The sequence below is a fragment of the Ciconia boyciana genome, chromosome 2, assembly GCF_034638445.1.
Source record: "Ciconia boyciana chromosome 2, ASM3463844v1, whole genome shotgun sequence".
NCBI classification, from domain to species: domain Eukaryota; kingdom Metazoa; phylum Chordata; class Aves; order Ciconiiformes; family Ciconiidae; genus Ciconia; species Ciconia boyciana.
Window position 1 is genome coordinate 131,514,152 of NC_132935.1, and position 19,085 is coordinate 131,533,236.

The 19,085-nt window shown below is 37.8% G+C and overlaps 1 protein-coding gene across 1 annotated transcript in view; it reads left to right on the forward strand.

Annotated features, from left to right (window-relative positions):
* SKAP2 (src kinase associated phosphoprotein 2) overlaps window positions 1-19,085 on the forward strand; it is a 122,827-nt gene that overhangs the window by 91,218 nt on the left and 12,524 nt on the right. Inside the window, exons 10-11 of the mRNA XM_072854092.1 lie at window positions 12,126-12,194; window positions 18,845-18,957. Coding sequence (XP_072710193.1) covers window positions 12,126-12,194; window positions 18,845-18,957 — 182 coding nt within the window. The remainder of the gene's footprint in view (window positions 1-12,125; window positions 12,195-18,844; window positions 18,958-19,085) is intronic.

Genomic DNA, 19,085 nt, shown 5'->3' on the forward strand with positions numbered 1-19,085 from the left:
TCAATTGTATTATGTATATTTATGAAAATAGAAATGTTGGGCTTGCTCTACTGCTTGGGTATAACTGTGATGAATACTATATAGATAGATCAAGGAACCTTTACTTTTTGAATTTGTGACGAATGACTGCGTATCAGGCTATTAAAACCATTAGGTAGAGTTTTTTGAGAAACAAGAGCAACCAGAGGTTATATGGTGCCTCAGGCTATCGCTTCTCAACTTTTCTGGTTTCCACGAGGTAGCTATTAAAGAACCATAATTTATACAACTGGATTCTCAAATAAGACCCAGCAAGGTGGGCTTTAAAGGCTGACTTAATCGTTCTGTTACTGTAGATACCAATCTCTTATTTGAATTTTTCAGCCCTAAGGCAAGGCATCAGCATAAATCCTTCTGTATATGTCTTTTCCTCTCAGTGTGCTTTTTATCTGCTAGTCACTTTCCTTCCCATTCTCCTCAAAATGGAGAAATTAGCCAAACAAACTACTACTAATTAACCAGAGCTTCATGAATTTTGCTGGCTGTATGCATGTATACCTGAGTTGCTTGTATGTTACAGTGTACTGTGTTTGCAATGGATGTCATGTTTAGTTTACACATATACAAGGAAGGCAACGTAGGAAAAGGCCACCTGTTTCCTTGTCTTGGCTGCTGCTCCCTGGGCTGGGTAGGAGTCCTTGAAAGAAGCAGGTTGGTTGCTCCTAGGAAAGGAAAATGGTCAGCAGGGTACAGCTCCCAGACCACACGGTGACCAGGCAGAGAGGGCAAGATGCAGCAGTCTGCTGTGCCCTAGAGTAGAGAGAGGGATGCTCCAGGGAAGTGCAGGGTGCAGGTACACAGATAAGCTTCAGCAGCAAGAGGAAGAATGTTTTCTTGAGAAGCCAGAAGAGACTGAGGTAAGTTTTTGGGAAGTCCGTGAGATTTGGATTAGACAGCAAGGTAGGAGGAAAATTTTCTCATCCAGAAAGGGGGTGGTTGGCGCAGGGGATATTTTGTTTCAGTCCTTTTATTGAAGTCTGCTTTTTCCTAGCAGATCTTGATTTCCTCCACCTAAAAACTCTGAGTTTGTGTTCTAATGAAAAGTTGTTTAAGATCTCAGGAACTTTAAATATCCTTAAGGAAGACGTTCCAGTACTTCCGTCTTTGGTTTGTGGAAGGGTTTTGTGTTAGCAGGCTGTAATAATTATTCTGTCCTTGAATCTAGAAGGCAACAGTCAGTAAAACTGGGAATTAAAGGAAGGAATCTAATTTTCAAAACAAAGCACTGTCTACAGAAAAGCCTGTGGATCCTAGCATGAGGGTCGTCCTTTCATTGTCCCAAAATATACTAACTGAATCTATACTTGCTTCCATACCGTCTCAAATTTATTTCCTTAAGAAGTGAGGCATCTCCATTACTAAATGTTGAACAGTAGTTTCAGGTGATTCAATAAACAAAAATTCAAGATGGATATGATTTTGTAATGATTTCCATATGGGTCATAACACCCAATTTCTGGTTAAACTGCCTAGCTCAGGCCTACAAATGGTGGCTTTTACAGTGCAACTGGGACTGCGTTGCGTCTCTGGCATGAGAGCTGGATAATCTAAAGCACTGGCTGCAAGGCAGTTCAAGTAATCTGGGACTCTGGGGGCCCTAGGGTTTTCTGCATGCCAATCCCACAGTAACATGGTGAGCTGCCTGGGGAGCAGTTGTCATCTCCTGCTTATAAACTATTTCCAGATCCCTGCTGTCCTACCTCATCTCTCTGAGGTGCATCATGGTGTGTGGTATGTAGGGCTAGTAAGATCTGACATCTAGAGTTGCTGGTCCCACTCCGGACCTAATGTATGGGAATGGGGGAATGGGACGGTATTTGTAGAAATGAATGTGGGAATGTTACCCAAAATATGGTATGTGTAAACAGTCTGTGTTGCAGCTATAATTTTCTGCTTATTTCTGATTTAACCTGATTTCTGTTTACTAGTGAATCATAACAAGAATATTTTTACAGTTACTTTATTTCATCATTTAAGCTGGAGAAAGGATTTAGCATAGTTGACATAATTTAATTTGATGGCATGGGCCATAAACAGTGAAAAGAGGCAGTGGTGCGGGTTTGTTACTTTTCATGAAAATACCCAAAAGGTGAAAGCTGCTGAATTTTTTTTGTCAATGTGTAGTTAATGATCAACACAGAGAATGTAAAAATGTCTTGGTAGAACATTTTTAAAGGAGTTATAAGAGAAGCATCTGGGAGCCAGACTTTTCTTGTGGAAACATGCCAGCAACTGTATTGTGTTTCCTTTCACTGAAGTGAGCTATGCTGAAATCCCTTGTCTTCTGTCCCTTTTTTGAGTAAGTTCATTTCTGGAATCAGACTATAAATTTGAATACTTTAACCCTGCAGATTATTAAAGGATATTATGTGATTTAAACAAGATGCTTTCTTTATGAATTCTGTGTATGTAAATATTATGTCAAGTCACATTTGTCACAATTAGGGATATGTAGTTTTCAGAAATGGCTTTTAAATTTAAATCTTGCTGCTGATCAACGAGTATGGGAAACTTTACTTGACATTTACAGACTTTTTTCTGTGTATCATATAAATTTAAGCCTGAGAAATATAAGCCCTGTACATGGTTGTCAAATAACACTGTAGTACAGAGTTATACAGTATAGATTAGTTAATTGAATATTTGATTTCTAGATGTGTTTACATAGAGAACTATTTATATTTTCTATGCAGATTTTAATAGCCACCACATTTATTTTAGCAAAACATTTTAATAATAAGGTTTATAAAATGTCATGTTGAACACTTAAACTATTTACATAACTAAGAGCTATTACGGGTTGAGAGAACAAACAAATTTATTTTAGTTACAGTGAATTCACATAAATCTTTATTATGTTTATATATAAGAATGTACTTATGTGCATGCCACACGTATTTAGGCAAGAAATCTCTAGCACAAATTCCTGTGAAGCTACAATACAACCATGGAATCAACTTCAAAATCGTTGTTTGTTTTGTCCCTTTGAGCTATTAATTTGCATTCTGTCCAGTAATTGCAACTACTTTTTTGGGAGGGCCAGGGGGGACAGAGGAGGGAGCATTTTTTGTTAATCAGCTAAATAACTAGATGAGCGTGTAGAAACATTAAACCCCAGAAGCTTTCCTTTACATTGTTGAGGCCTGTTAAGAGCAGTATCTTAAAATATTTTATTCCTTCTTTAAATGTTTAAGTATGGATTTAGGTAAGATGCCTATTGCCTCGATTTTGTATGCCAAATTTGAGGCTTTAGGAACATTTTTAGAAGTGGAGCCAAAATTCTGCTCATTGGAAGCTAACATGAAGCTTACCTTCAGAGATGCTTCTGTTCAGGTGTGGAAGTTGTTATCTAATCTCTTGATCAAAAAAAATATAGGTAACATTGAAAACAGTGCCTAATCAAACTTAAGGAATTTGTAAGGAGCTGGATTCTGAAGTTGCTTATGAAATTTTCACCTTGTTTCATGGCCCATCAAATAATTTTTTGGTTTCTGAGTTTAATAGGTTCTGACCAGTTCACTCAGCATATAGGATTAGACAATTATAAGAGACCTGATTTCTGAAAACAAATCCCTGAAATAGTGACTTTAATTGTAAATACAAAGTGTGTGTGAATATAAAAATGGGAAAAGAATGAATGAGTTTCTGGAAGTGGATCTCTGTAATTTCTTTTATTCTTCATTATAATTATTGTGTGCATATCCACGGTTGAACTTACTTGTGATGACCTTTATCTTTTCTCTTGAGAAGAATTACTATTATCAGGTCTTTCTTCATGAGGAAATAAAAAGGTCAGTGCAAAACCCATCCCTTATTTCTATGCAGTGCACATTGCACTTTGGCATATTTGTATTGAATTTTATTAATAATAATTAGATCATTTTGTCAAAGAAATTTTAGTATTCCAAAATTAAACATTCTAGATGGTCTCTCCTGGTATGTACTCCTGCTTTTCCTGCCTTTTTCTACGTCCTCTCCTCCCAAGCTTGCTATTGGTGTAACTAAGATTTTTACGTACTTCTGTTCCTCCTAATCCTGTCAGACTAGCTAATTTTTTCCTCCTTTAACCTTAAATTGACAAGCTGTTAATTCTTATGCGTCTATGTTTGTCTAAGAAAAAAAAGAGAACGTAGAGAATGTAAAGTTGTTGCTATTTTTTAATTGGAGATTTTAAATTATTTGTTGTTTGGAAGACTAGTGCTAGGAACTGCACAACTAAGTTGATTCAGCTGTCACTCAAAACATGACTGAAGATCACTTATTTGCAAGGAGAGCTCCAAGCAGGCACTCCAAGCAGGAAGCTGAGTTAATGAAATCTTAATATATTCATAACTAAAACCAGGAATTGCCTCTGCCTCTGTGGATTGTTCAGTTGTCCTAATGAATATATTCTGTTCTGTCGTTCAGGTGACTGAGCATGTTTTTCCTCCCATTGTGATACTTTGCTCTTAAAGCCTGAAGGGCCTCGTGAAGCCCTGGAAACAGCAACTTTCATACTAACAACTTCTGTGTTTGGCAAATGAACAAAATTTGTGTGGTCTGAAAAGGATATAGTCTTTGTATGAATTGGTTGTGACTACAGAATGGGGCAAGGGCAGGGAAGCAAGGGTACTGGGACACTTGGTACTGGGGAAAGGAAAGAAAAAGAAAGAGGAAAGGTGCTAACATATATTCAGGTTTCAACAGTAGGGAAGGTAACTAAAGCAAAGCATGCTCCTACATTTCCTGAAAACTTGGTAAAATTATGCACAGTAGACTGAGAAGATCCACTGTGCAACAACTGTGGACGACCTTGCCGACAATGCTCAATTTTCTGTCTTGTGTGAGAGTAACTGTTTTTCCTCCAAGGACAGAGATGTGTTGTTTTGATCATTTAGTCTTCATACTTTCTGCCCTAAAACATTATAAAAAATACTTTCTGCTAGAAAAATATTTTGTTGCTTATTTTTTCCAGTAAACTCGTGAGAAGTCATATAGTATCTTCCTGCTTTTAAAAACATGTTTTTTTAATTCATTGCCTTAGTATAGTTCATGTGGATGGGTATGTGTGTGGTAATATAGGAGAAATGCAGTGTCTTTTTCACAGATGTATTTAGAAAGAGATTTTTTTCTCGTCGTTCTCCAAACTTACTCGTTTCTCTCTACTACTTCACTCTTGTTATTATTCTTCATAGCAATAGTTTATATGATCCAAACAACATTCTTCTGCACAAGACTAGAGAATTGCAGCCTTAAAGTGTGTTTTGTATTTGTCCCTAGTGGGACTGGGATTTTTTTGGTTTACTTCACTCTTTAGTTTAGCAAATGCTGTAACTCCAAAATGCTTTTGTTAGGAAGGGAATGTTATATCTGCTTTTTGGTTTTGATTAAGCCAAACCGTAACATATGCTTAGATTCACTGGGTGGTGTCACAGGAAGGTTGTTTTAAGAGAGAAATTTTTTTCTCCAGAAAGTGGCTAAGTGACATTCCAAGACTCCAGTATCACTTCCTCTCCTTCTCACCTCCTTTTCCTGCAGCATTGATCCTGAGTTAATTTATAACAAAATCTACTAACCTTTTCTGTGAGGATGATGAGGGAACATTTCCAAGGTCTTCTCAATAGGAGGTAGTGCTTCACTTTTAGCTGAGATGGTTGGTTTGGTTATTCAGACTGCTTACACAATTGGAAGTAATGGTGGTGCACAGTAGCACCTTTTCAAGATACAAGGAGTGCAACTGAGGGGGGAAGAAAAGTGCTGGATTTCTCAAGGAATTCAGGAAACCTCACTTGGCAAGATCTGGACAAAACTGAGTCATTTGAGCTAATCCTGTTCTATAAAGTCATTAGCTTCAGCTGTCTCGTACGTGAACTATTAAAATGCACAGACCCTTATAAATTGCTGCTGAATAGCTTAATATGGAGTACCAAAAGAAGCCAAATGCTGTTTCCTAGAAACTTGATCTAACTTTCACAGTTAGTGCAGGGTGTTGGACTAAGCAATTTCCACTGGTCCTTTCTATCCCAAAGTATTTAATGATTCCAGCTTTTTCACTTTGTACAGCCAATGCTATTTATTCGAGGCCATTGGGAGGTCAGTACATTGTCAATAGTAATAACAGACTTCTGTTACTGTCTACTGGTCGGACAGAGTGGTGTGTATACTCAACCTTACTTACTTTAGAATTTAAATAATGGTTGTTTTCAAAGAGCTGATTAAAACTTGTGCAAGAAGTGTTAGTTGGAGGACCCATCCAGTTTAGCTGGTAGTATATTTGAATGAAACCTTTTGCCTCCATCTTGGAATCAGACTTGGATCACATGTGTTGGAAGTAATTAGGGCTAGGAATTGGCATGGGTTGTCCTCAGCTAAAACTAAAGCATCTCAGTGTGCATAGTATTTGTCATTAAAATTTATTTTTATATTGTTCATAACCTGGAGATCTCTTTCTGTATTCTGTTGGAATACGATTCTGTATTGTTTGTTTCCCATTGCATTTCTGAGTGCAGTGGTGACCATTTATTCAGATGCAACTTCTGCTTCTGCTCGTATTTTGATGTCACCTCATCTGCAATCCCAGTGTTTAGCCTGCGTCTGGGTGACCCGTTTCTGTCTCCGTCTCCTTTGCTTGTGTTGTGGAAATCGTTTTTTTTCGCTCAAGCTTGTCATGCAGGAATATAACTTCTCTGTTTGAGCTGTTGGGTGGTAACTAGCTGATCCAGAGAAGCAGGAATAAAATAACTTATCTGAGCCATTGCGTGGTAACTAGCTGACCCATAGAAGTAGGAATAAAATAAGAATCGTCTTCTCTTCTGTCACGGTAAGAAATTCTTACATTTACAATCTCTTCTCTAAATAGCAACCAGCTTGTTTCCCACTTCTGTCACTGTCCTGGAGGCATTTTCATCCCCAAACCACGCACGCCAGTACAGTCAGATGGAGCTTTAATAAAACGATAGTCTGCCTCCCCCTCTCTGCTGCCCCCCAGATCTCACACCATCGCTAGAGAATAGCACCTTTCCAAGCTGTTTAATTTGTTTACAGAGTGCACCAGAGTGCTACTGGGAATGCAGGGTGAAATGTCAAGAAGTTGTGTATAAATCTTCCAGTAATCTGTCATGTCCAGGAGGAACTGGGGGAAAGGGACAGATCTGTGGGAATACTGGAGGATTATCAAAGCTAGAGTTTTTCTGCTTGGATTTGGAGATCTCTCCCTACAGAACGGGTGGATCTGGAGTCTAAAAGAAGACACCAGAAAGGAAAATCCCTACCATTATAAGTACACACACCAAGGCAAGTGAGCCGGAGATCAAGCAACACGTGGAGGATTTCTGGGATATCAAGCCGCTTAGGCCAAAACCCTGTAAGAGTTTGGGTGAAGTGTATAGGCATGTACAGATGCGTATATAGTGAGAATACTGCAGAGGACCCCCTCCCCAAGGCTGGGGAGCACTGTCCTCAGGTAAGGCAGCTTGCTGGCCCTGCATAAAACAGGGTGTTAATTCCTATTCCTTTGACCCCAGATGGTCTCTAGCTCTAACTACTAATGCTAGCAGAAGGTGTCAGTTTGGCCAAATTATAAAAACGATTTGTTCTTAAATTTTGTGTGTGTATTGCTCCTTCTTTGGAATTCTTAAACGTTTCTCTAAACAAATAATCTTGTTTGTAAAAAAAGCCAGTTCTTGCTAATTTTTTTAAAAATTACATAGCTGGATTGATTTATGTTCCTTACTAGAGTAATAACCCATCTGTTGTGGGGTTAGGTCAATTAATAAAATTATAAATCTGAGAGAGAAAAGGTCTTGACTCTTTCCCACAGTAAACATTTACTCATGTTTGAAAGTTCTTGTTTACATTTGTGCAGAGTCATTATTTGGTAGCAAAAAAGCAGTGTGGAGGAGTAATACTCCTGGTGTTACCATGCCATTGTATCTTTTACTGTTTCTTGTGCAAACCAGTATAGACCTGTGACGTTCACTGGCAGCAGAGTTTTTCATGTACACACCTTTTTGTTTGCATGCGTCTGTCATCCCTGCTGAGTACAATAGTAAAGACACTGTGCTTTTTTTTTTTTTAATTGATTATTTAATAATACAAGTATTTTTGTGGGGGTCTGTCTTACAAGACCTGTTTGTATGATTATAACCTTCTGACACCACAGTGAGATGTCAAATGAAGACATATTAATGTGTACTACAAGTGTGTGATTGCTTGTATCATTATGAAATAGATGAAAAATTAGTTCACTGCAGTAGTTTTTATCTGAACTGATCAAAACATCTTCCAATAATTTTTCTAACAATATGTGATTGGAATAACAACTTCACATGTTGTAGAGTTCCATGCTGCAGCCGAGAGGCATGTAAATGCAAGCTGCTTATTTGCAAGAAGCTTCCAGATTTGCAATATGATTGCTATGGAAACCACACAATGAAAACCTTATAACCATCTGTGTGGTTTGGTAGATTTTGCTGCATAGCTTATCTGGTTTTGTTTACTGTTATTGAAGTGTTGAATAGAATATATTAACCAACAAACTGGGATTATCCAAGGTATAAGCTAGTATTGTGCAATGACATGTGTCAGAGACTAGAATACAGTAGAATACCAATTAATAATGGCATTAACTTAGAGTCTAATGTAAAAAGATGGGTAAGTAATGTGTTAGTAGAGGAAACTGCTAAGTTTATGCATATTTATCATGGAGATACCACATTCCATTGAAGGAATGCACTGTTCAAGCCAAACTCTTACCCATTTTATACCCAAGTAGTCTGATTTTTTTTTTTTCCCCTCCCCCTTTAAGAAAAAGAAATTGGAGGAAAAAAATCAATGGATTCATGTAAAAAACTCAGCTGTAGACTTCATGTAGACTTCATTGTTCATTTTTTAAATTGTGTGGATGGTAGAATCATCTATGATTGGGTGATTATTTTTCTGTTTTTTCTTCAGACTGCAAATTAAGTAAGTGAATTGTTTTCAACAGCTTTCATGGACTAACTGAAAAAACCCTTAACAAATATAGTTAGTTCCTTGTTGCATTGTCACCACAAGAATTTTTTAGGTTGTTTGCCATTAGAGTCTCTGAGTACCAGCACGGTATGGAACATAACCTGTATCTCAAGGGTTCTTTGGATCTACAGCTCTGGAAGAGTTTGATTAGTATTGATTAGTCTCATTTTGACATAGTGAGAAGGTGGAGAAGAATATTTTCTCACTTCAGTGGTAGTGATGGTGTGAAGAAGAGATACAGAGGAAACGTTGTACCAGATTATTTTGAAGGACTGCGTGACTCCTCTTACACAGTATCTTAATAATACAGAAGGACTTCTACTGTGCTTTTTATTTTAATTTTTCATCTTTTGACTCTCTTCCATGTTGCAACACAAACTTTAGTATGTCGCATCTGACTACAGCTGTAATTCCTGGGGTAACTGAGGTTCCTGTGTTTAAAGGACATCTCCTGCACATAGTTATTGCTTCAGGACATAATACCAGAAAACACTAGTAAGAACCATAGGTTCTTTTCTACCACCCTAAGCCAAGCCTATTACATCTGCTCCACTGTGAGCATGATTGCACTAGCAAGTAGTGTGGACCATTTGCAACAGATTGATAAAGCACAAGTTTGTGCTGAGGACCTGATGTTCATGCTGTGCATGTTTCAGAAGAGGTTTCTACGGAGTCACTTTAGTCTGGTTCCATGGACTGAATGCCTGTTAGCAGCTGGACCATGTTCAGTGTGCTTCTGAAGTGCCTCTTCCAGTCTAATTGCATCTGAAAGTTTGTCCTCTCTGTGACAACTCCATAGTGTAAAGCAAAGTGGGATAAGTGGGGATGGTTGGGATCCAAACCAGTATGCTAATAGGGACAGCCTTTGTTTGAATTTGGGACCTTTTCAGTATTCAAAGAGCCTTGGTTCAGACATTTTGTCATCTTCAGATATGGATCTGGTGAACTCTTCTTTCTAGGAAATATGTTTTTCAGGAAGGCGAATGCATATGTTTGAAATTTTTCCATGAAACCACAATGCAATCTACATGTATGCAACTGTACCTTATGAAAAAATCTCTTCAAACCTCCTCTGCTCTTTTACTTCAGTTGAAATACCCTCTGCTAAAGTCAGTCCTCAGTTTAAGCTAGTCTGATGACCATGACAGTGATAGAGTTAAAATCCACAGTACATTCAACACACCAATTGATGTAGGTCCAAACATTCAGTAACATGTAATATCAACATTTATTTAATCAATGTATAATACTCTGTGTGTTGGCTGCAACTGGGTTGTTCTGGGAAAAGGGAGCAATCCTAGAAAATGTGACTGATAATGGGATAATACTGCCTGTGAGGGGTGTAATAGTGGTAGGGAAGCCACAGAATGACAGTGCCTCCCAGTGCTCCGGACAGTGCATAGGGATGTATTTTTGCTATTTATGCTCCAATTGTGAGTGCTTAAAATAATCAAATGAGTGTACTTGGAAATGTGCAACAAGTGTTATGCCAAGTGGGGGAATACATTTGAATGCAGTAAATAGTTTGGAGTGTTTTGTGTTGTACCGCAGCTTCAGATTTCCCCCCTTCTATTGTTTTTTTTCCTTGGCCCAAATAATAGTTTATATTAATCTCAACCAGATTTTTAGCTAGTTAAGAGTCAGGCAGCAAAAAACTTTTTCTGGCTTAGTAGGGCAGAAGTTCAAAGCTCTTTGTAGAGTGAATCTCATGATGTAATTGTAATATTTGTGGGACTGCGTATATAGGTTAGCAGCAATTATGCATACTCATTTCAACAGGTCTACTCTTGTGCTTTAAACATCTGCTTTAATGTTTGCAGGAACAGTCTTGTGGATAGATTAAATTTTTACAAGGCTAAAAATCCTTTGAACTGTTGGTATAAAATTCACTCTTTGTCAAAGTAGATAGGCAATTACATAGAAGTTGCACAATAAGGAACATTTTAAAAGCTGTGAGTTCTGTATCTGTTGTCTGTCATTAATAAAATATCAAAATTAGTTGCTGAAATGTGTGCCTTATAAAGAAGTATGAATGTCTGTACAAGATGTGATGAGTAGTAAAGCCAAATAGTTTAAATGTATTAAAAGTTCAATTGTTGTTTGAGAAGTGGGTTTATCAATATACTATTTCCTCATTCAGTACAGCAGCTTTGTCAGTTTTGATATACTGTAAAAGCCAAGATAAATCTGTTTCTACTTCCTTATGAACCTAAAGAAAGAATACAGCTAAAACCCCCCATACTTTGTTCCCTTTTTTGCCTCATCAACAGAATTGTTGACTGTGAAATGTGAGGAGCAGATCTTACGTTCCTGCCCTGAGTGGAGTGTGGATTTACTTAAGTGAGGGTGTGGGCATGAGAGAGTTCCCCGTCTGTGCCGGACAAGGAGTATGGAGCACATCTTTCGAAATTGCCTGTGGGGATTTCAGAGTTTTCCAAGCCTGCTAGCCAGAAAACATGCTTCAGAGCTGATCACTGCCAGGCTTTCTCTTTTCTTGTCTCCTAAACTTGCACTAAGTTATATGATACAGTCTGGCTTGCTTAAAACCATGGTCAGGCGCAGTATGCAGGAGCACTGAATGCATGGCACCTTTAGTGGCTGTGTTCCCATCATGTAGGGGTCCAGCTAGTGTGTCTGTCTGACAGTGTTGAAAGTAAGATGTCTTCTGCCTTCTCTGCATAATTCTCTTAAGAACTTTTGAATTCTTGCATGGGCTGGGGCTACTTTTTCAATCCTCGATTTCCTTTTCTTTATCCTGTCAAGAAATGTACGTAGCAGAATAGAACCCTCATTCTAATTGTCTTGAAATGACTGAAAAACAGCAGAACTGCAGCTTTATATTACCGCATTCAGAGCAGAGTGAAAAGGGAAACAGATGTTCACAATTGAGATTTTGAAAGAAAGCTCTTGGAGTGTTTGGATGGGTGGGGGAAACCACAGAAATAACAACATTCCAACTTCTGTACAAATGCAAAACAGTAAACAGGGCTTACGATCTGGAAATGTAGAGTGTGGCTTTCAGAGTGATGTGGGCTGTAACTCCTGTCAGCTGAGGTGTCCCTTCAGAGTTTCATCTGCAGTTATGTGTTTTGCAGAAGAACGTGTTCCTTCAAAGGCTGAAGTGCCAAGAAAACTGAGCCAGGAGAAAGTTACCACTGCTTCAGGTAATTTAAATCTTTCCTCTTTATTTTGTGTATGCACTTTATTTGTACCTTTATTTTCTTGTCTCTTCCCTTTGCTGTTTTAAAATAATGTTTTTATAGCTCTGTAAAGCTGTCTGTTTCACCTGGGTATTTGATTGCAGCAAAACTGCTTAGCACCACTTAGGATGCATGAAAACCACTTGAGAAGGATTTATAAAGTAAGCCAATTTATACAAGGTATTCCTTCCTGAATTACTTTGTAATGACTCAATTAGCTTTCATTTCTGCACAAAGGAGATTTAGTTGCATAAATTAGCTTATCATCATTGAGGAAGTGTCACTGCTAAAGGACAGTTTATAGATACAACATGCAGTTGCTGTCAAACCTATAAGAATGTAATATAGACATCTGTGTATACTTTGTGCTTGAGCAGAACAGACTTCTGCCATTCAGAGACTAACAGGGGACAACAAGTTGCCCAAGGGACTGGCAATGTAGACGTCTCTGAAAAGGTCAACTTGACACAGGCTCTGACAATCGACCCAAAGCTCTGTCTTCTTTGATAAAAATCAGATAAACTTAAGACCACTAATTGATCTGCAGCCTGTTTAAATGTTGGCCATGCATATCTTCATTGCATATGATTACCACAGAAAGCAAATGAATTGGGTAAGAAATGCCAGAGTCCAGTGACAGCAGCATAAAAATTGGAAAAGGACACAAATGCCCAGAAAGGCTGTGAAGGATATTCTCTCAGCTTTAGCTTGGCAAACTGCCCTTGTGCTAATTATCTCTGGGACTGGAAAAATAACTGCATACACCGTGTAAAGTCACATGGCCAGACAACTTTTCTTGACAGAAAGGTATTTCCAGTTATGCTTAAAAACAAGATATATATGTGCTTCAAGGGCACAGACCTTTAGATAAACTATTGGTGATTTGACACAGCAAGTAGAGAAGAGTTGCTTCTTATCAGACCTTACACCTTTTTGAGATCTGCTGCATTGTAACTGTGACCTGCACTGACATGCAATCTGGCTCTCCTTCCCCCATCGTACATAATACACATAATTCTTTCAAGGCTGTCAAGGAAAGGGTGGGCAAGAAGAGTTCCTTTAGGAAGTAGCTCTGCAGTGCTCTTCCTGTTGCAACATGTGGAGAGGAAACAGAGGCCTGATTTCCTGACCCATACAGGAAAGCAGGAACAGGTTGCTGTGAGGAGTTTTGGGTTGCTTTTCTTGGAAAGGAAACAAGAGCCAAGTCATCAGATGCTGTTAGCATTGTGCTCTGCTAAAAACATGTGTAAAACAAAATGACTCATTACAGCCTTAACATTTAGTACTCATTTAGACATTACCGTAATTATAAGAGTGTGTTGTCATAATGGAGTGTGGGGTCAATCCAATTATAAAGTTGCCAACAGTGTTTTTTTTTTCCCCACTAATGTATCTTCTTGAAGTTCTAAATGGTCATACTTTTAAGAAATCAAAACCTTAGCACCTTCATTTCTGAAAAGTTTCAGCTGCTATGAGAACAGCTTTATTAGTCTTACTAGTATTTGCGTAATGTCCTTGAAAATACCATAACAGTTCTCCCCAAATATCAGATTCATATCAAGCAATAATTTTCTGATCTGATCTGATCTTACTTAGTTAACTATTTAACACTGGAAATTTGTTTGACTTTTAGGGCTGAGTTGACATGAGTATTTCTGATAGGCATCACATCATATATATCTAACCTGACTCAAGAATATTTCATGATTTTCCACACAAACAGTGCATACATTCTTAAATTTAATCTATTGCCTAGCTTTACTAAACCTGAATTTCACAGAAAAAATTCTGCAAATTGTCTGTGAGCTCAGCCTGATAAGTGCAAAAAAACCCCTTTCTTTTTTCCTACTCTTTTCTTGCCCTAACTTCTCTCTACTTCAATTAATGTGCAGGCTTGAGTTCTTTTTATTCCTTCAGTCTTGATGCTGACTGTTGCTGCTGGATATCTTTACATTAATTGCTGGTGACCTAATTATTTAAAAATACCAAAGTGTTGAAGAGTTTCAGTTATGTAATGTGGCTTGCTGGGTCTTTTTTGCTACCACTATCTACCCATTATCATTTCCACAATCACTGTTTCAGTAAGTGTCACATTCTGTGCTGTCTCAGTGTAAACACCTTGATTTTAGAGTAACTGAGGAACAGTAGGAGAAGAGAAGTGAGAAAGATTATACTGAACAGATCAGGCTAGATTAGAGGTTGAGTCCAAATAAATACACTACAATTATTTTGCCCTTATTTCATAATTTTTCTGGGGAGAAAAAGGGCAAGTAAGTAAGTAACAGGTATTCTTTGCAGTTCAGGACATTGTCAGAACAAACAAATAACTGTGTTCTTTAACAGGGTGTGTCTCATTGGGCATTGAGACTCAACACTGAGAGTCTAAATCACTTGTTTAAGACAGTCATTCTGGTAGTTTTAATTTTGAACTTCGCTTGTCTCTCCATCTTTAAGCCTTCAGTATGGTAAATTTTGAGCACATCATCACCAAAAGGGGATACAGTTCACCTCTTTCAAATATTGTTAAGTAGCCCAGACTAGTAATCTTCAAATCTGACGCTATAAACTTTTGAAGAATCTGATCAAGAGTCAAGGAATATGAATCAGAATGGCAAGCTTTTGGCCAGTTTAATATACTGGGCTGTGGACCATGGTGGTGAAGGGAAAACATACACGCGTTCCTTCGTTCCACAAGCAATGCGTAAGCAGATTGTATAACTACTAGCTCTAAGTCACTATTGTAGTAGGGTTTGCTAACTTAGATGCCATCAATGTTAAAATGGAAGATCTGTGGAAATCAGGCACGGGGTCACATTTATTCTAATGTTTTAAGTAGTGCATTTCGAACCTTGGGCTGTAATTCCTGTTTTTGTTTTTGTCAGTTCAGTGTTCTGTCAGGTTTGTGCTCAGAAATGGCAAGTGCCAAAATTATCACAAGGTAGGGAGCAGGAATGGAACAGCCTGCAGTTAGATTGGTGTAGGCTGCAATGGGACAGCACACATATCCCTCTGAAATATGCACTCTTAATCTGTTTTTCCAGGTTTTGTTGTTTTCTGTCTATTGAAGCTGTTAGAATATTCTTATATTTTTTTTCCCCTTGAGTAATCCATGGGCATTCTGAAGTTTTAAACAGTCTACAATATTTGAAGTGCATGCTTGAGTGATCCACTTGTCTGATTTTTTTTTTACCTGAACTGTTCACCTTTCTTTCTTCAAGCATGTCTTGTCAGGTGCCAGTATTTTTCAGTGAAATAAGCAGTCTGAGCCTACCGTCAGGAGGGTTGGCAGCCGTTGCTGTTTGATCTGTCAAATAAACTCTGAAGTGTTTTCATCAGTATATTGGACAAAAACATCTGTTGTTCCTATTACTGTTACTGGAAAAACAGATATGGCAGAAGAAAACCATGAGGAATTCTTTATGAAGAGTTTTGGAAACTGTAGGATAGTTGTTCATCCAGATAGCTATCCTGGAATGAAAGAAATATTTCCTGGAGAAACAACCTATCCAAAATCCTGCTCAGCCATTTCTTGTGATTGGTAATATTAAAAGCAGTGGGTAGGTAAAAACAAACTGCTTTCTACCCTCCGCCACACATTTAAATTTTTTTAAATCACATCTTATTCATACTTGTGGCCTAAGTGACCATGCCTTCAAAATCAACAGACTTTAGTTTTGCGATTATGTCATCATGGTATTTTTCAGGCACACAACATTTCACAGTGTATAAGAACAGAGTGTAGTTGTGACAGAGTAATGCCAGCAAATCAATACCTTTTGAATTTGAACTCTAATGGGCACATAAGTTCTTGATGCTAAATCCACCAGCTGTTTTCAGGTATTACATGTGTTTAATAAGCTCCATGTAATTTCATTACCATATAAATACCAAATTCCTTTACCCAGGTCTCCTGGTTTTGTTTTATTCAGTTCTTCAGAGGCAATGAAATGAAATTTGGTAGGATCCTCCCCAACTGAAAGAGGGGATGAAGTAAGAAAAAATGGGCTTGTGTTTTGCAGAGGTTTTTGCAGCTTTTTTTTTGTTCTACCTCTGTGTTTGTGAAGCACTATGAATCATTTTATGAAGCATTTTGCCTGTTAGACGTATAGATTCTGAAGTAAAATTTACAGCTGGCTTTTATGCATGTGTAGTTGCACTTAGAGAATTTGGAGAAACTTGTGCTGGTGGGTACGAGAGGGGATTTCGAATTTGAAATTAACACTTGTTGGAAGACCAGCATAGTTATTCTCAAACTTACACTGGTACTTTCTCTCCCTGTTTTTCATTTCTGTACTCCTGGTATACCAGTATATGTTTTTCCAAGAAATGTGGCTTTCTGATTTAAACAACTCTGTCTTATGTTGAATTCACAAATGAGGGCGCAGAGCCATGGTTAGTCTTTGGGCAACATCTTCGCTATTGCAATAAGCTTATTTTAAAATAGGTCTTTTCCACCATTGCCATGTTATTAGCTGAGTTGCTTTCCCACTTTAAGGCTTCATTAAATGCTCATCATGAACATCTAGGGAGAGATACGTCTCACCTGCTGTGGGATCTCTTCTGTTGCTGATGTTCCCCATGTAACTCCCATTAGTGTTAACAGGAGTTACTTCAGGCACATAAAGGTAAGAACAGACCTCAAAGTGATAAAGGTCAGTGTGAAGAAACATGATTCATTTCAGTGCAATTCTGAAGAAGTAAAAGTCCTGATTAATGTATTTTAAACCAAATCAATAAGACAACTGCTGAAAGATTTGAAAGGTGGGATATACTGAAATAGCTCTTTTATTTTTTTCTCATGTGGGCTTACATTATCTTTTATGAGCGAGAGCTGGGAACTGTGATCAGTGCAGTATCAAAAGACTGAGGAGAGATTCTGATTTAATATTTATCACAAATTAATTTGGTGCTAACCTGTGTTACTGATTATAATTGTCTAATGCTAAATTGGTGAATAGTGAGCTGACAAATAGGGAGGGCCAAAACTTGGAGGTGCAACGTTTCAAACTGCTTCCGCATTCCTCTTGAAATTATTCTGTCTATGTATTTTACAATAACCAAATGTCTTATTTCTGAATGGTTGGGAGTTTTTATATATGTATATATTGCTGCTTTTGGTGCGATGACAGAAGAATTTGTGCACTGGTAGTCAGAACGCCCCCTAGTGCTTTATAGCAAAGTGGTAGCTACTAATCACCAGTTTATGGAAAACTAAATGGTGGCTAACTTGCACAGCAGCTTTAAATTCAAGGTTGTGAATATTTAGCCTTATGACAGTATTGCCATCAAAACAAGATAGCACAGAACACAGACTGAAGTGGATAAACAGAAAACAAGCTGCTCTTGCTCATACAGAGAGTATTAAAATTAAAATCTAAGTATTTGTTAAAATAGAAAAAAACACAAGTTGAATACCGCTATATTTTTTTAATAGCGTGACACTTTCTCTCGCTTGATACTTGGTATTTTAGAAGGATTTTTTTCAGTAATAAAGTGAACCGATCATGATTAAATTGTAAACTATAAATAATGGTGTGGAGTGCTAACGACATGCAAATGTAACTGGTATATGTTGGAATAACCAGCAAGCCTGCTGTTCAAGGATCATATAACAAAACTGACAGCCTTGATCCAGCCAGTTCAGTGATATTTATGTTACCAGAATTAGAAGATAGCTTTCCAGTGATGTAAATTATTAGTACATATACATTCTGTCTGGTTAGTGTATACATAATGTAACTGGTCATCTTAGTGGTATTGCTTACATTCTTTTTGCATTAACTCATCACGCTCCATTCTCATGGAATTAAAAACAGGAAATAGTTTGCAGTGTAACAGAAGCACCCAGTGTATTTAACCGTGTGTAAGCGCTGTGTTTCAATAGATGTACTCTGTATTGTAAGTGTATGACAAAGCATTTATTACTGTGTTATTGCCGTATTACAGAGCAAAGAGTGCTAAATAATCAATCAGTTAATGGTCTGTATGGCAGCTTGAACACAGCACATCCATTGTGCTTATGCTGTTAGAAGGATGAGTTTATGACTGCAGTGTAGTTGCATGTTTAGCCAGAGCTTAATGTCCTAAACTGGAGCTGACGCAAATATTTTTAAAATGCAGCTTCAGCAACAGTTTCCAAGTTCTCCAATATTTCAGAAGGAACAATCAAGGATTATCTCAAAGGTTCTCAGAGAAGTTATTTAGTTTTGTTGGAACAGGAGAGGGAGGGGGAGCGTATCACAAAATACTTACTTTGGCTTCCTTTCACAGATTATTATTAATTATATTCTAGCAATTTTATCAGTTTCAAGTTGAGATACAAATATGGCTTGCTGGAAATATATTAGTAGAGGAAAACTAGCTGCTTTAAGTTGCAGCTGGAAAATGCTTTGAAAACCTGTAGCTACACGTCTTTAAGTGCTACAACTTGCCAGTGGAGGAATCGCACATTAAACTTGTTTTCCACTTGCTTTTGTGGTATGAAGCAGCTGTTTCTAAAAAGAGGAGTAAGAAATGTGTGCTAATAAATTGCTTTGTAGTATCTGGAGATCTAAAGAGTAACTTTAGTCCCTCAATCTTTATCCTTTTGTAATTAGATGCTGTTTTCTTTGCAGATGGCAAAAATACCGATTACGCCAATTTCTATCAAGGTTTGTGGGACTGTACAGGAGATGTACCTGATGAGTTGACATTTAAACGTGGTGATGTTATCTACATTCTCAGCAAGGTACGGTGTGCTACTGGGGCTACATAGTTGTAAAAAGAGAGCCATGGCAGAAGGGCACATTCCCACAGTTCTATGGGGGGAAATTGGCACTCCCTTTCAGATCCTTTGTTTGCAATCAGATATTCACT